Source organism: Chinchilla lanigera, unplaced genomic scaffold, assembly GCF_000276665.1.
Source record: "Chinchilla lanigera isolate Chin_1 unplaced genomic scaffold, ChiLan1.0 scaffold00037, whole genome shotgun sequence".
NCBI lineage: Eukaryota > Metazoa > Chordata > Mammalia > Rodentia > Chinchillidae > Chinchilla > Chinchilla lanigera.
In genome coordinates this window covers 11,923,126-11,941,267 of record NW_004955438.1, presented here as the reverse complement: position 1 = coordinate 11,941,267, position 18,142 = coordinate 11,923,126, and the positions used below count along the sequence as shown (strand labels likewise).

Sequence of the window (18,142 nt, the reverse complement as noted above, 5' to 3'; positions counted from 1 at the left end):
GACTCTTGCTGGTATAGTTTTGTGCGGGGGTGGGGTGGGGGGACGATGGGTTTCTGTGGCTCAGGGACAATTGGGAGGTGATGTCCTTGTGTAGTTAGGATCCATGGAGGAGGCACGGGACAGCAAGACAACTGGAGCCCAAGCTACCTTTGCGATTTGAGGCTCCCTAGCTCATTGTTTCTCTGTACTATCTTTCCAGGAGCCTTCACGTAAATGGGTCCAGTCATGCCTGCCAGTAAGAAGCCAGAAAGCTCAGGAATTAGTGTGTCCAGTGGACTGAGTCAGTGTTACCCGGGCAGCGCTTTCTCCAAGGCCCTTCAGGAAGACGATGACCTCGACTTTTCTCTGCCTGACATCAGATTAGAAGAGGGGACCATGGAAGATGAGGAGCTGACCAACCTGAACTGGCTACATGAGAGCAAGAACTTGCTGAAGAGCTTCGGGGAGTCGGTCCTCAGGAGTGTCAGCCCCGTCCAGGACCTGGACGACGACACCCCTCCGTCCCCTGCCCACTCTGACATGCCCTACGATGCCAGGCAGAACCCCAACTGCAAGCCCCCCTACTCCTTTAGCTGCCTCATATTTATGGCCATCGAGGACTCTCCAACCAAGCGCCTGCCCGTGAAGGATATCTACAACTGGATCTTGGAACATTTTCCGTATTTTGCAAATGCACCTACTGGGTGGAAAAACTCAGTGAGACATAATTTGTCATTGAATAAGTGTTTTAAGAAAGTGGACAAAGAGAGGAGTCAGGTAAGCCTCTTGTCTGGAACTGAAAAATTTTTTTAATTACAACATTTTCTCCATTAAAATTGAATTTATGCCTACTACTGAAGGAGTAGTTCATACATGGTCTTTGCTTTATTGACTTCATTTAGATAGCGGTGAAGACCATCCTTTTCTTGAAGCTTGTTGGTTTTTGTTTTGTTTTTTTTTGTTTTTTTGCTTCTTTTCCGGTACCGGGAATTGAACTCACAACCTTGCGCCTGCCAGGCAAGCGCTGTGCCACTGAGCTAAATCCCCAGCCCCTGGTTTTGTGTTGATGCCTTCTTGAGCGATACCCACCGATAGGGTTTTCCATGATAGCACCACAGATTTGCAGATCTGATTGGTTCTCAGTGGATGGCTTGAGAGTTCAAAGAAAGATCTGTATTCCAAGGGCAGCCATTAGCCATGAGGTGCCTCTGTATGACAAAAGTTGTTACCAAGAGCTGGAGAAAAATGGCATTTATTTTCTCTCTGATTATTAACTTGTAGAAAGGTGACCTCTCCAGAGTTTGGGAATAAATGGACAGTGCTACACTGGGGGAGGATACTGGATGCTGTACACTTCTGTACTCCAGTGTCAATCCAAGACATCAGTTGCAAAGAGTCTTCTGTGAAATCTGGTTCATATATAAGCATTTGGCAACTTTGAAACTCCCCGAGTATGAAAAATTGGCTCAGATTGAGGCTCCCATTAGAGTCTGACTGTAAAGTCTTAAGTTTGTGCTTCATGCTCAGTTAAAAGAAGATGGTTTTAATAATTTTATTTTTCTTCTAAGGAGCGTCATAAGTGAGATGTGCTGACTAGTGGTGGTTTTGACAGGGAGAAAACAAAATCGGGACCTAACTTTGGGGTTTTGGAAAGTAATGCAACTATAGTTAAAAGAAATTGTCAGAAAGTTTCCCTCCGTGTCCCTGTGTCTCCAGCTTTGTTTTTCATGTTACTCGTGGTGCTGTGGGCAGCTAGTGTCCTGCTTGTCATGCTTGTTGAAGTTTGGGCGGAGGTACAGGACACCTTTCTGTGGGGCCAGCACCAGCACCAGTCTGGGGACTTTAATTTCTTTCCCTCCAGAAATATGTTTCTGTTTCTTTTTTTTTTTTTTTTTTGATTTTTTGAGACAGGGTCTTGCTATGCAGTTCAGGCTGGCCTTGAGCTCACTTTGTAGCCCAGCCTGGCCTCGAACTCGCAACGATCCTCCTGCCTCAGCCTCCTAAGCGCTGGGATTAGAGGCGTGCGCCACCACGCCCGGCTGTGTTTCTGTTTCGAGGAGAATCTTGAGCCTGAGAATATTCTGCTTGCCTTTGACATGGAAGAATATGAATAATGAAGTGGTCACCTGGGCTCTATGTTGGAGAGGTGGTGGCGAGGCTGGGTTTGGGAGTGGCGTGGCGTGGGAAGAGGGAAGTCATGACCTCCGGGGAGCTTGACTCTGATCACTGGTTCCCAGGATGCTTGGCTGGACTGTGCAAACGTGAATATTTATAAGTCTTCTGGGCTACTAGTTTCCAAGGTTCTCATTTTCATACAGTGGTAACAACCAAAGGGTGCCACTTATAATGAGGAAGGACAGGTTTGGAGTCAGTGAACCCGTTTGTTGTCTCCAGGTATCCAGTTCCCTCTCTCCTTCCCTCCATTTCTCGGGCTGGGCATTTGGAGACCAAACCTTGGAGTTGGCTCTGTTGATGCTTTAAGATCATTTTAGGAACTTAGAAGAGACGTATCACTCCCTTGTAGAGATCCAGGCTGTGGTATTAAAAGCTTCTGTATAGGGAGGGATCTGTGTGACCTGAAAGGGGAAGTCTGAGGAACAATTCCAGACTTAAAATGTAGAGAAGAAAGTTCTGATCAGGAGCTCCCAAAGCCTCATGTCGTGGATAAACCAATGAACCAGACATTTAGTTTGGTGTAAATGATTCTGCAAGTTGCATCTTGCCTGCGTCTCTGTGTTTGACATAATTCTGGTGCACGAAAAAGAAATTCAGCGAGTGCACACTCTGAAATGTCAAACAAGACCAAGGCTGATGCATACAGTGAGACTTGCAAGGGTTATTCATCATCAGCTCCAGGTGTGTGGCAAGCTGGCTTTGGGTGATGTGTTAAAGCTTACCTGGAGGAACTCCCCCTCCCCTAGACTCTGCATTGGATTCTGGGAGTCATGTTTTCTGGGGGTGATGGTTGTCAGTCTAGATAAACACAGATATCATCTGTTGAAAGGGAGTGGTTTGAAGGATTTGAGAGTGTTCATCTTGTGAAATGTTGTCCTGGCTTCCTTGTTGCACTGACCTGTATTGACATGTTTCTGATCAAATGCCAGTCAGTTTTGTGGTCAGGAGTTTGTTCCCAGTATTTGCAGTGCTATGAGAACAAAGCTAGAGTTGTGAGTTTTTCCTCTTTTGCCTTCTTTCCTTGGGTGACCCAGCTGATGGCTGCTCTGAGAGGTACAACTGCCAGGTATGCTCAGGTTCTCCCCAGGTGTACTCAGCTTTAACCAGGTATTTCAAGGATTCTGGCCCTGGCCAGTTTGCTTGGGGTTTTCTGGGCTCACTGAGCAAAAGGGGAAAAGCATCTCCCCAGTGCTTTTCCCAGTGAAAAACCCTTCAGTTGGGTAGGTACATTCATTTTTTTTCCCCAGGGAATTTTACCTGGCAGTAGTTCCCTTTCCAGGTTCAATCTCAACACAAGTGACTATGTAGATCGAAGTGTTGGTAACAAACGCATTAGGTGAAGGTGGGAATGGAGGCCTTGCAAATAACATGCACAAAGGCAGGCATTTCACTTTTTAAAAAGAGTGAAGGCTGGCATCACAGTGAGAACATGGAATCCTGTGTGTCCTTGTCTCTCCAAGGGCTTGAGTGGAACACACTGCTGGACAACTGTTTGGCTGGGCCGGCAGGGTGTGAAGTCTAGGTTGCATCAGAAACCCCTGTGGCACTTGAAAACAATTACCATTTCTCCAGGGCCCCTCCCTGGAGAGGTGGGTTGGGAAAGATTGATAGTTCATATAAGCTTCATAGGTGTTTCTGATGCACGGCCAGGTTCAAGAATCCCCGAACTAGATACTCTCCTGAGTTCTTTCTAATCTCTGAGATGACATCAAGCACATTGTCTCATAAATGAGCAAGTCAGAAGAAAATAGTTTTGCTTCCATTTTATTTCCTAAAGGACTTTAAAAGCTAGAGTTTTATTTTCTAATCATGCACATTTTCAAACATACACAGAACTGGAGAGAGGAACATAAATCTGTACACCCACCACCCCTATGACCCACACCCAGATTCAATAGTTAACGAGGATTTGCCTTACTTCATTTTTTATTGTTGCTACTGCTGAAGTATTTTGAAGCAAATCCTAGATCTTAAGTGTCATTTTAACATATTTCAGTATTTATGAGAATAATTGGTAATTTCTTGTATAACCACATTGCCAGCATCCCCCTAATAAAATGAACAGTTAGTTCATTAGTGTCACCTAACGACAGGTCTAATTCAGATATCCCTGTTTGTTTACAATATGTTAGTTTGAATTAGTGTCCATACATGGTTTGTGCCTTGCGTGTGGCAAGGTTGTGTTATTTTTGTTGCATTCTTTGTAGTATATAGCGCTCATGCCCTCCCTTGTGGAAGAGAACCACGCTCATGCCCTCCCTTGTGAAGGAGAACCATCACTTAGCCTGTAGAATGTCCCACAGTTGGCTTGATTCCTTGTGATTTCATTTAACTTGTTTTTCCATCCCCTCGAATGGAAGTAGGCACTGAAGTCTAGATCACATTTTATCCCCAAGACTGTTGGCAGCAGATGTATTGTGCACATGCTGAAGCTGGCTGACACACTCCTACTGGTTGAGCCATGGGTTCATGTGGGGTCAGCTGTTCTCTACTCTACAAAGTTCCACGTCCGCCTTTTATCTTACAGTTTCATTTTTGGATGATTTTGGGCCACATTAATTGAGGCTGAGTTTTAAAGTCTGGCTTTATGTCCTTACCTCCTAAATACAGGTCTTTACTCGGACTATTAGATCAGCATGTTCCAACCTCTCAGGGTACTTGTATGTGAGAAGTAAGGCACACTTATTTTTTATAGATCAGATTATAATGGCTAAGGTATGTGTTTCTATTTCTGTGCTTTTTCTTTACTTCCCCTCTTGGCTTTTTAGCAAAAACATTGTTAGCATCAGAAGGTTTACGAAGGAAACACTATACAAAAGTGTATTTATTATTTCCAGGGCTGAGTGCTTTGAATACTGTTTTAGGAATACTGTTTTAGGTTATGAAAGGAACAACTTGGCTGAAAGGGAGCAGGACTGGAAGGCGGGGACTCCTGAGCACCTGGCTGTGTAGGGGCTGTGTTTTCTGATAAGGAAACAGAAGTTGGCTTTTGCTGAGCATTTTTTGACCTGGGAGCCTTTCGGTGTCAAAGGCTCTGATGAGTGTTTATGTGAAATTACTGACAGTATGTCTTGGGTCAATACATACTTATTTTCTAGGGAGAGGAGTCTTAACATTGTGTTTGCTTAGTTTTTAGGGGGGTGTGTGTGTGTGTGTGTGTGTGTGTGTGTGTGTGTGTGTGTGTTATAAAGGATTGAACCTAGGGCATTTGCCCTGAGTTATATCCCAGCCCTTTATTGATTTATTTATTTTTAATTTTGAGACAGGGTCTCACTAAGTCACTAAGGTGCCCAGTCTGGACTCAACTTTTGAAATCTTTCTGCCTCTTCCTCCAAGTGTGCCGGGGTTAAAGGAGTGTGCTGCCGTGCCTGGCTAGTTTTTAGGAATGGACACTTAGGAGGGCCAGGAGCCACTGGTTGTCTGAACAGCAGTGATCACATATAGAATGTCTGCCTTGTGCTTGTCGTGTGCAGTGTTCCATTTCTTCCTCATCATGACTCTGCTAGATGAAGAGTTATACTCTGTTTAATTAAGTGACTTGCCAGAGGTCACACAGTGGCAGACTAGGAGTTCACTCTAAATCCTGCCAATTCTGAAGGGTGTGTGCTTGACCTTGGGGCTTGATTATACCTCAGTCTGGTGCTCACTGTGGGTGACCTGTGTGTGCTTCCTCTAAGTGTTCTGTGGATCTGGGTTATTGGGGATTAAAACAACCCAAATGAACCCAAGATTAACTCTGGGTTGTAGGATAGAGAAAAAAATAGTATAGAGAATAAATACAAAATACATCTAGCATATCTTCTTGGGCTGTCAAGGTAGGTCCAAATTTGTCTTTGTCAGTAAACACGAGAGTCTTGCATTTGCAGAAAGCCGGTTGCCCTCTTGCTCTTAATTTTCAGGCTCTGTCCCAGGTCCTCTGCTTTGCAGGATCCTTCCACTGCGTTCTCAGCAGCCTTTCTCCCTGCATAGAAATCCTGTTTTGTGTCTTTCATTGCATTGGTGTGGCCTCCTTGATGTACTGAATTGATTCAAAACATATACCTTTTGTGGTCATTTTGACTTTGCGGAAGAGCCAGCATGGTGTCAGATCTGGTGAATAAGGTGGACGAGGACAGCTGAGAGGGTTTCACAAGCCTGCCTTTCGGTTGGGTGGCTCTTGGCAGCGGCAGTCACTGTATTTTTGCTCACACCTCCTAAAGAGGCACTCGATGCAAGAGGACTTCACAGAATTGCTCCAGAAAGTGGCAAGAACAATGGGATACATGTGTTTGAATTAAGTGGGGCATATCTTGGGGGAGATTAATGGTAATGTGTCTTTTACTGTAGTAAATTTTTAAAATTCAAACTTCTACCGTATATTTTGGTCACCTTTTAATATAAATTTTCCCTACGGTGCCTGGCCCCTTTCCCCCTTGTCTGCTTTGCCCTCCTGGTAGATTCTTTGTTCAAGGAAGTTTTGACAACGATTTGGCGTCTCTGACAGTGCCCCCCCATGTGCATAGGGACCTTTGCTTCCCTGCTCTTGGAATCCAGAGCATTTCCATTTCCTGTGACACTGGTCAACATACCCATTTAACTGGCATGAGAAGGAAGACCATTTGGAGTTTTGAACAAGCTGTGCCTTTTAAAGCATGGTGTCATCTGGCCCTGAGGATGTCCCTTCCTAAGAGTCAAGGTAATGTCAGGTGGAGGAAATGTGATGTGTTGTCAGAGGCGCTTTGTGGTCCTGGTTGAGTGATGACTCGCCTTGCACAACATTGGAAGCTTCTGTGCTAGAGGTCAGCCGCTTTCTCAGCATCGTCCAGGGCAGAGCGAGTGGACTGCTTTCTGCTTTCTGTACTACAGACATTTGCCTCAGAAGGTTGAGTTTCTACTCGGGTCTCTGTGGTCACTGAAGTAAATAGACTTCTGTGTCACAGGTGCCAGAATGGGACCCTTTTCACACCAGCTTCCTCTGTGATCCCAAGAAATGATTGCACTGCCCTTGGCTGTGTTCCCTGGCCCATCCTTCCACGCACTCCTTCCTGACCCCACTTCTTCCTGATTTCAACGGGTGTCGGCTGCCATGCTTCTGTGGTCTTGGTCTTGCCAACTTTTTGTTTTCTCATTCAACAAACTTTTGGAAGTCTGTACTGTACTTGGTGCTGGAAGAATACAAATCTGGATGTATTGTGATCACTGCCTGTAATGAGGCCTCCTCTCCCAGTGGGCTCCACTCACAGAATCTCTTCTAGCTCACAGACCTCCGGCATCTGACTACTGTGTTCCCCTTTTCCTGTCTGTCCCCTGTCTTTCACATCATTGTTTTTCTGGCCCCTTCATGGATTCAGTGTTCTCCTGTCCCTGCAGTGACTTCCTGGGAAGATGCAGGGGACCGTATTGGGACAGAAAATCTCCTGGGAAGCTTGTTTTCTTGGACCTGAGGATCCTATCAGTACAGCTGTCAGTATCTCCACCCTAAAACGTTGAAAGCTATTGCTTTCTGTTCAGCAGGGTCTTGTGGCACCTAAATAGGTCTACCAGATGCCTCGCATGGTGTACTGCCTGGAGAGCCAACCAATACATTGTTTTCCCAACCTATCCTCTGAGCTGAGGAAGCCTTGGGATTTTCCTTTGAAATTACTTTAGTTGCAAGTTAATTCTCTGTAGTAAATAATATGGGAAGCTAACTAACCTCCTATTTAAAAGTGATGGACTTTAGTTCTTTCAGAAGAAGTGATGGGTTTGGATTCTTTTTTCTTTTCTTTCCTACCCTCCCTTCTTCCCTTCCCCCTCCCTCCCTTCCTGTGTCAGGGATTGAATCCAGGGCTTTACACGTGGTACCCTAGTACTCTACCACTGAGCCACAGCCCAGCCCTTAATCCATACTTTTTAATGGAGCCCTGGGTCATTTTAATGCTCATAGGCTTTGGCAAAATGGTGGAAGTTTTAGATTTGAATTCACTGCCTTCCCAGTAGACTATTGTTTTGCACTTGAACAGAAGATGTATGGTACTTGAGACTGAACCAGGGCCTTTGCCCTGAGCTACATCCTCAGCCCTTTTTTATTTTTGAGAGAGGATCTTGCTGACAGCGAATTTGCCCAGGCTGGACTCTATAACTCCTCATCCTCCTGCCTCGGCATCCTGAGTACTGGGATTACAGGCATATACTACTAAACCTGTCTAGAAATATATATTTAAATACATATTTAAAAGGCTAACATAATGTTTGATGCTACTTTAGTTATTCGGGAGGTCTTTTGTTTTGGTTTTGTCACTTTTATTTGTCCCTTGTCTCAGTGAATATCTGTGGGCCCTGTAAGGCTTTATTGCTTGGCCATATTTGCTTCTACGCTGGCCTGAAGTTTCACACTACAGGCATTTGTTTAAGTTGTTTCTGTAGTGCCTTTGCAGGTCAGTTTTGTTGGCTGTCATTTTGGGGGCTTCAAGGGTCCTCTGCTTATTAGCTTCAACAGAATTATTTGGAAATGTTATTATTATTGTTATTATTATTATTATTATTTTTTTCCCGTACCGGGAATCGAACTCAAGACCTTGCACTTGCCAGGCAGGCGCTGTGCTGCTGAGCTAAATCCCCAACCCCTGGAAATGTTTAAGTGAGATTTGATTTTTGCCTTAAGAGCTTACATTCCAAGGAAACAGAAAGCATAACAGCAGGATTAAAAAGAATAAACCATTATAAATACTAGAAATGTCCTTAATCAATGAGTGTGTGGTATCATCCAAAGGTAGTCAAGGAGGCGTTTCTATCCTACATGGAGGCATTTGGAGCTGAGATAGAATACAATGATAGGAAGTTTTGAATATTCCTTATAGAGGGAAACAATTGAATAAATTGTTAGCAAAACATTCTTTGGCTGTGGGAATGAGCATGAGACCTTCAAGAATGGGATGGTTGAGCTGGGCATGGTGGTGCACACCTGTAATGCCAGCACTTGGGAGGCTGAGGCTCAAGGATTGCCATGAGTTTGAGGCCGGGTAGGCTACGTAGTGAGTTTAAGGCCATTTTGATACATAGTGAGACCTGAGCTCAAAAAACCAAAAGAAAAAAAAAAAAAAAAGAATAGATTAGCTGGGACAAAGATTGGTTGTTTACCCTGGAAGATCCAAGGTAGAGCAATTTAAACAAGGTAGACATGTATTTCTCCATCACATGAATACATCTTGAGGGACTGGCCAGAGAGCCACATTTCTCTATTTGCTCTGCTGGTCTTAGTGCATTGCTGGTTTCCATTCTCAGACTTCTCGGGGCTCAGGGTGGCAAAGCAGCATGTTGTCATTTTAGGAAACAGGAATGGGTAGGTGGGGGAAATTCAAACAGGGTATGTGTGTCCTATTAAGTTAAAAATTTTAAGGCTGTTTCCCAGAAACCCAGCACTGTATTGTTTTCATTTCATTGGTGAGGAACTGGTCATGTGATCTCTTTTAGGGGCAAGGAAGGCTGGGAAATGTAGTCTTTTAGGGACCTATTGCAACCCCATTTAAAAAGGTTGTTATTAAGTAAGCATGGGTTTTCTGCTACAAAGATCTAGATATTTATGAAACCAGTGTGGCTGGATCCAAAGAGTGCTTTGGAACAGTGTCAGAGGGAAGGAGGGGACAGAGGCGGTGACTGGAAGGTTACTTAAATAGAATGGGAACTTGTTGGAAAAATAAGGATGCTAAGTGGAAAACTTTAAATTGCTGTAGTAACTTAGGTAAAGCAGAGACACTGACTTTTTTTTAACATTTCAGTTAACCAACATTTTGCTTCTAGATATGCTGGTTAAATTGCATTTAGTATCTTCAGAAGCAATAGTTTGATAGAGGTAAAGATGTAGTCTGTGCCATGTATGATAAGAAGACAAGCAAGGAAATATATGGTTGAAGATAGTAATGTCTAAAGTCATTTCCTAATAATAACTTGATGGCACGCTATGTAAGATTGCAGGCAGTTCTGAGAACAGAATGAAGTCTTTGATTTTTGAATGTGTATGCTCCTGCTTGAGTACCTTTGCATGGGAACTCAGCAGGAGGCAATAAATATAGGAGAGAGAGACGGCTGCTTCACAGGGGAGAGGCTTTCCAGTGGCCCTTCCTTCTCTTCTTTTTGTGCTCACTGGGTGTGGGTGTGGGGTCCTGTCTGGGCCCCATGTGGTCAAGTTCTGTGCTTTCTTCCGTTTATTGGAGCTCCGTGCACTGCCTCCTAGAAGGCTGTGCTAGTCCTTCTCAAGGGACAGGACTGATAAAAGACTTAACTAATATCATTAGAAAACACCCAGCTAGCAGAATATTTGCATGTGGTTTTTTTTCTCCCTTTAAAGAAAGAAAGGCCAAGTCATGTGAGTGCTGACCGAGACTGTGAGGTAGTAGAAGGAAAAACAATCGGGAATCTCTGAGAGTCAGAGTCCAGGCAGCCTGGCACAGAACTGGGGCACAGAGTCACCGTAAGCACTCCCTGAAGCCTTCATCAAATGCCAAGTTCCTCCAAGTCTTCCTTAGATACAGTCATTTAAAGGAAGAGCCAGTGTTTACAGCCGAGCCTCTGAGGCCTTGCACAGTAGTTTGCAGAGTAAAAATATAAACTGCACTTGCGGAAGCAGTAACCTCAGTCATTCTAACAGTGGTCCGTTCATGCACCGTTCGCATTTGTGGAGTGGCGGTGCTGTTCCGAGTGGTTACCGTGCTAGCTCGTGACATCCGCAGGGTGTGGTGGGGCGAGGAGGATGCCCGTGTTAAACAGCAGGTCCATGCATGGACAGGACCGTCATTGTACCAGATAATAATGCATGCCATGAAAAACATTAAGGGGACTAGTGTACTCTTGGGGGTGGGAAGGAGTGTGGGGGGCTTGTCAGACAGTCTGACTGGGCAGTGACTTACATGACAAGAGGGACTCAGGTTTATAAAGATCTGGACACAGAGGAGGGCCAGTGCCAAGGCTCTGAGGGTGCAGCAGCTCAAAATGTCCAAGGGACAGAAAAAAGGTATTATGGTTTGTGTCTGGGTGTCCCCCGCAAAGCTTCATGCAGTCATGGGGCGGGCTTCTAGAATTTGTGATCCATTCATGATCCATTGCTGGGGTTATGGGTGTGAGTGCTACACCTACCCTGGGGCGGGTAGCCTGCATACAGTGTAAGGGAGGAAAGAGGCTTGCTCTCTCTCTCTCCTTCCCTTTTGCTCTTGCTGCTTTTGCTGTCTTCCGCTGTGAACTGTCGCCCCTCTGCCGTGTGCCATCTTGCCTTGGAGCCAGCTGATTATGGACTGAAACCTCCACAAACTGTGAGCAAAATAAACTTTTCCTCCTTTAACCTTGGGTGTTGGGTGTTTTGTCTCAGCAATAAGAGAAAAGTAACTAACATAGAAGGCCTGTTCCTTGTCTGTTAGCACTCAAGAATGAGACCTTCAAAGGGGCTGGAGGGAGAAATATCTTTTTTTTGAGACTTGCTGCACTGGTACAGGAAAGAGATAAAAGAGATACTTCCAGCCTCGTGCAGGATCAGGGGTCAGATAGAGGTGTGTGGGCACGTTTGGGCTGGGAGGGATAATGGGGGTTGCAGCAAAATTCTCTTTTAACCATGGTGAATCTGAGATAGTTTTTGAACATCTAAGTGGAGCCATCAGGTAGAGAGCTTAATTTATGAGTTTTTAGTTCAAGAGGAAATTGGGATAGAGGTATAAATCTGGGACACAGCACATAGGTGGTGGAAACTAAAGAGGATTTCTGGATTACCTCTCAGTTAAAAAGGAGGCGAAGTCAAATCTTTATTTCTTTGATGTTTTTTGTTGTTGTTGTTTTTGTCTGGACGATGCAATTTCTAAATGTGTCCTGGGCAGTTGCATCTCTGAAAGGATAAGAGAAATCCACTGCAGTAAACATCCCATTTAATAAAGCCCCCTACCCCAAGACTTCTGCGAGTTGCCTGCCATCTGGTCCCTGGCTGGAGAGAGGAATTTTTCTTGTATATGTGTCTCCATAGCAACGAGTTTGCAGTTGATATGGAAAGTAAGCAGTTGCCTTAGCAACGGAGTTACTGATGTGGTAGCTTCCTTGCTTTCTGGGAGTGGATAAGCTGACCAAAGTAGACTAGATGCGTTGGGTAAGGCTGCACTCGCTGGCCCTACTGGTGTTAAAGTCAGTCCAGCTCTGAAAGAGATCACAACCCCTCCCCTTGCAGAGGCCGGGCTTGGAGTGGTAATAAATCAGACCAAAGTAGCTGCTGTCAGTTGAAATAGATTATAAGAGGGATCTCCTGGAGGAATGTTTTTAGTTTAGCTTAATGGAGAGAGCTGTGGTCAGGGCATATTTGGTTGCAAGGAAAAGAAAGCCACCCCAGCTGCCTTCAGAAAAAGAACGCTGGTCCCAGAGACATAATAATCATCCAGGTGAGCAGGGACCAAAAGCAGTAAAGCGTAATCCCAGATCAGAGGTGAGTGGAAATGCTCTCTCTGCCCCTCTGACCAGAGGGATGCTCATCCCTGCCTTGTCTGGGGACCATTCCAGTTTCCTCTTTGTGCTCAGCTCTCTCTGTGTGACTGTTGATTCCTGCCCCCTTGCACTAACGACTTGCTGAGCTAGAGTGTCATTGCCAACTCTTGTGAGAGTGTAACCCCCACCCCAGCCCCAGTGCCCAGCGATGTCCACACCGTCATGTCTGTACAGTGTCCTTGTCATCATTCCAGACACACAGACTTCTTGTCTTCCTGGGTCGGGTACCGTTCAGCTGTGGGTGAAACGGAGGCTGCCAGCCTCCCCCCGTTAAGGTAGCTCCTTTCAACACCCATTCATCAGGGTAGGGCTGGGCTTGGCTTGAAACCAACCATCATAAAATACTTCGGTGGAGTCTTTGATCTTTTGAAATCATTTTACTACTGAAAATAAAAATAATCAGGAACTTTTGAGACTTTGTGCTTTCTTTTGTCCTGTGTACACCCTTAAACTATCTCTCATGGGTATGGGGATTAGCTGCGGAAGAGCTTTGAGACTTCTGAGCCTCTGTACGCATTTAGCATGTCCATGATGGCTTCATCGCTCCTTCGTTCATTCCCTTAGATCTGGGGCCGCAGTTCCCAAACAAGAAAAGCTTTTCTTTGGTGGCTGCTTGTCCCTGTCAGCTGCCCTCAAATTGCTTGTCATCCTAGGGTTGAGTGATTACCAGGAATTATGAACTGTAGCCCCTTGATCCAGACAGGAATAAATTTCAGCTATCCAACACATGTTGCCCTACTTTTCAAAATCAGGAGGTTGGGTAATAATAGTTCTTGCTAACCATTGCATAGGAGCCCATGTCATCACATTGATAGTTTCAAAATGAGAAGAAAATGCTCAAGGCTGGGAATTGGGAATACAAAGAGATCACAGGACTCTGGTGGAGGAGACCAGGTGAAAATTAAAATAGGCTAGGAAGGCTACAAAGTAGCATTTGCCAAGGGATTGGCCAGTGGTCAGAATTACATGGGTTGGGACTCCAGAAGAAAAAGTGATCCCTAAAGGAATAGCAGCAGTGCTACAGAAGGAATCCTGGAGGGAAGGCAGAACTTTGTTAGTTGATTCCTTAATGGTGATCTGGGTTGGAGCTGGTGACAGGGAAGAAGGAAGTTCTTTAGGTCATCACAGTTGGCTTGGACCCAGAGGTGGCAAAGCACAGGAGTGAATACTGAGTGTGAAAAATGTGGACAACAGACATTTCCATGGGGCCTGCTGCCGGCTGTTGGAGTTGTGCAAGGCGTTTGTATCCATGGTCTTAACTCTTGCCAGCACCTGTAAAGTGGATATCATGTACTTCTCACAGAAGGGGAAACTGAGGCTCAGAGATGCTCATTGGCTTGCTGAGATGATAGAACCAGATGCTGATTCAACGTCTGAGATGTCTTCATTTTTTGTTCTCCCCAAACAGTGGTTTCCTATGGTCTAGAGAGGGAAGTAGATTTGTGAAAGTAGGAGGAGTTGGACCATGGAGTCTTAAATGCTATGTCAAGGAGCCTGGACCTTGTTCCAAAGGCACTGAGAGCCCTCAGACATTTATCACAGGCTCGGCATGCAGGGTACAAGGCAGTGGAGCTGTATGTGAGTGCACGGCCAGATGTCCTAGGGCAGGAACATCCACGGTGGGCTAGCAGTGTACATCTCTCTCGGTGATGCTGTCCCCTTTATCACAAAGCTTAAATTCACTCCCGTTGAGGTCTGGGTTGTGCAGTTCTTGTGATTTTCCTTTTCTTTCCTCCCCTAGTTCCTGCCCTGCAGAAGCTATATCCCTGGGCTCTCTCTTCTCCACGTTTGCCCCTCTGTAACTGTCACTGTCTCTCCTTTCTGCCTCATTCGGGACAAGCACGTGGTCCTGCAGGTGTGAGTTATTGCCAGATGGTTATTTTGTTAGCAGTGGTTGAGTCTGATGAAATGCAATCCTGCCTGCTCTTTTTCCCCCTGTGTAAAATGGTCAGCTTACTTATTTTGTGCCACTTGTTGATCTTGGGGCTGAAGTGTGATAGTTTGTTGGGGTCTTCCACTTGTGACCTGGCTGTGGCAGATTGGGGGCAACGCTTGCCCTCCTGTTCTGGAAATAGTCATGAAGGTTTGAAAATAATCTGTTGGGAAGACAGGTGTGGTGGCACATGCCTGCACTCCCAGCACTCGGGAGGCTGAGACAGGAGGATTACTGTGAGTTTGAGGTCAGCCTGGGCTACAAAGTGAGTTTAAGGCCCACTTGAACTGCATAGTGAAACCGTCTCAAAAAGACTGAAAGAAAGAAAGAAAGAAAGAAAGAAAGAAAGAAAGAAAGAAAGAAAGAAAGAAAGAAAGAAATGGCAGCTTAGTCACACGACCTCATTGTTGGATTTTTCACGGTGCCCTGTATATCTGCCTAAGCGAGAGTCTCGGGCTGAATTGAGCCCCTCAGAAAGACATGGTGACATTCTAATCTCTGGTACCTGGGAATGTGACCTTATTTGGAAGTAGGGTCTTTGAAGAAGCAGTCAAGTTTAAAATGATGTCATACTGGGTAAGGATGGTCTCTAATCTGATAAAATTGGTGTCCTTATAGAGAAGAGACACAGACACAGAGTTGGGTGGGGGGAATGTTGTGTAACGATGGGGGCAGACATCCGGGTTTTAGACTTCAGACCTCGTCTGCAAGGAAGAGCATTTCTGTTCTTTTCATTTGCCCAGTTTGTATGGTGTTCCAATCTGATATAGCAGCCCTGGGAACCGGAGATATCAACCAAGGAAGTAGCGGTGCATTTCTCCCACTGCTGAGAGACTTTAAGACTGAAGAGTAGAAAGGCATCTAGGACTGCGGCTGCAAGGGTGTTTGCAACCACAGGGGGCGCTGGTGACAGATTGGGCTTCACCACCCAGGTCGGTCTCCTGTCCTCTGAACTTGTCTCACACCTGATACTCTCTGTTCATTGAGTACATTTGAAACCCGACTGCATTTGCATTAAAGAAAAAGAAGGCACCTAGGCGCTGTATGGCTACCTCTGATCCCAGCACTCTGGGAGGCTGAGGCAGGAGAATTGCACTTTTGAGCCCAGCCTCTGCAACTTTGTGACTTAGGGAGACCTTGTCTCCCCAAAACAAAACAAAACTCAACACCTGGGGATGGAGCTCAGTGCAAAGGCCCTGGGTTCAGTCCCTAGTGCTGCATAATACAAACTTAGCTCACTCTTACATCAGTCTTATGTGTTCTTTGGAAGGTGCCCTTCTTCACATCCTAGACATTCTCAGCTCCCGCCTTCTTCTTTCTCTTTGGGGTGTTTCTAGGCCTAGCGTGGTCCTTCTCTCAGCCTCTTAGTACTGGTTTCCCCAGTTGTAGGATTGTCCCCTTGCCTGGCCCCCTGTTTCTGGCCTGTGCCCTGATTGCCCACAGAAGGAGCTCCCTGCCCCAGCCCTGGAAGGAGGTTCTTGCTACCTGGAGGTCAGCTTGACTTGGTACAACCTGGTGCAGTCATGTCCAGCATCTTACTCAGGGCCTCTCTCAACCTTGGACTGAGGTGGGGCGGCTCTTCTGTGGGGTCCCATGTTCCTCAGACAGTCCTTTTAGTTGGAACCTGAAATCCAGAGCCCCAGTTCATACAGCTGTGAATGCCCAAGTCAGATGAGTTCTTGGTACGGAAGCAGAGGGGCTGGATGGGTCCCTTTGGAATTATTCATGTATTGGCTGCTTTGTTCGTGATGACTCAATGTTTGTATGACCTCAGCTTTACTAAGCATGAAGACACTGAAGGCACTTTTGTTGAGTGTCTTCCATTTGCCAGTGTAATAACACGTTGTTTCTGAGAGGTGGTTGTGTCCTTTAACCCAGGCTACTTTTTGAGAAGGGAGACTTGCTCCCTGCTTTTGAGAACTGAGTTCAAGGTGCTCCTCAGTCCCTAAGTTTTACCCTCCGTAGTTGGCCCCAGGAGACTGAACATAAATAAGTAGATATATTGGTGTGCAGTGGTGCATGCCTATAATCCCGGCACCTGGGAGGCTGAGGCAGAAGGATCGCCACCAGTTCAAGGCCAGCCTGGGCTACATAGTGAGCTCAAGGCCAGCCTGAAATATAGTGAGACTCTGCTTCAGGGGAAAAAAAAATAAAACACAGCTGCCTGTACACTGGCCTTCTAGATCTACTGTTAACCCTAGAGGCTAGAGAAAGGAACCTTCTAGAAATACTGTCTATGTACACTGTCTTCAGTTCATGCCCTCTGGGACTTGGAGTTACTTTTCTTCAGTGACTTTTATAAGTAGTGAGTACTGGAGCTGTTGAGAGGCACTGTACTAAATGTAAGTGTGGCCCTGGCCTTGGGGAGGTGTCCCCACCCCTAAACTGGGGCGGGTGGGGGGGGAGTCATATTTGTGAGGAGTTTTATAGTGCAACTGCTGAAGGCCTCGGCTGAGGACTCACAGGATTCCTGGAGATTTTGGTCATACAAGTGGATTCAATTACTTTGGTGCTTCCTTGGGCCATTTTTATTTTCTTTAATACCTGATACTTTATTTTGCTAGGCTTCCCCCCCTGCCCAGAATAAAGGCACATTCAATAATAAGAATTCTCCTGTATCCACTACAAAATGATACTGCTTGTCAGTTTGAAGAAAAAGCAAATTGTCTACTCTGTGTGTTGGGATTTCCTTTTTTTTTTTTTCTTTTTAAAGAGAAAAAGCAGCTTAGAGAAAATCCCTGAACATAGTCTCCTGATTGAAAAATATATTAGTGGATTTTGCTGATTTATCATTTTCTTAAAGTTACAGTTTTCTTTACTTAAGAAAACATCTCTCTATCTCACTGTTGAAACATATGGCTAAGAACACTCCCAGTGCAGGGGTTTCTAGGGTTTCCAAAACTGAACAGAAATCTTTATTTCGTAAAATTGCGTATTTGGGAAGAACCTCAGTGTTCCTTGAGCCCAGCCCTCTGCTGGGAAGCCAAGGGCAGAAGTCCATGTCCAGCTTACGTCATTTCTGTGAGACCGGCATGGTGGATTTGCTAAGACGACCCGCCAGTGTCTCCAAGCTGCCCCTTGTAGGGCAGAGTTGGCTGCGTGCATATAATCGACAGATGGGTGTGTTTAGCTGTGCTGCCGTGGTCCATCAGCCCGCAGATCATTTTCAACACCATTTCCGTCTATGTGTGGTGTCTTTGTGCAGTCATTTAAATTGTGTATGTACTTTGCCCCTGTGTTAACCAAATAAAAATGACAATTAAAAAGGTTACTAAGAATTGTTATAAAAAGCATTGATCTCCCAAGCACATCAGTTGGGGAGGAGGTAGAAATCGTTGGGAGGGAGTCTTCCTTCTTGGTTGGATGGTCGTGGAAGTCCTTGGGTTTGAAGGGAAAGAACCAAATGAAGGAGCATGTCTGACTTGCTGGGGAAATACTGTGAATGCTGGAGGCCAGAAGGTTGGGGATATTTGGAGATTTTCTAATCTTCCTTTTGTGCAGTTGCTGTTGATGTTCGAAGCCCTTTGAAGCAGGACCACGACTTTACACACGGTCTTTGACGTTCGTACATTGTACTTGAAAACC

The 18,142-nt window shown here is 45.4% G+C and overlaps 1 protein-coding gene across 4 annotated transcripts in view; it reads left to right on the top strand.

The window, feature by feature from the left end:
* The window catches only part of Foxn3 (forkhead box N3), a 405,623-nt gene that overhangs the window by 184,918 nt on the left and 202,563 nt on the right, over positions 1 to 18,142 (top strand). For all 4 annotated transcript variants that reach the window (XM_005390273.2, XM_013517169.1, XM_005390271.2 and 1 more), the window contains one exon: positions 200 to 756. In XM_005390273.2, the coding sequence (XP_005390330.1) occupies positions 214 to 756 (543 nt within the window). In that variant the 5' untranslated portion in view covers positions 200 to 213. The remainder of the gene's footprint in view (positions 1 to 199; positions 757 to 18,142) is intronic.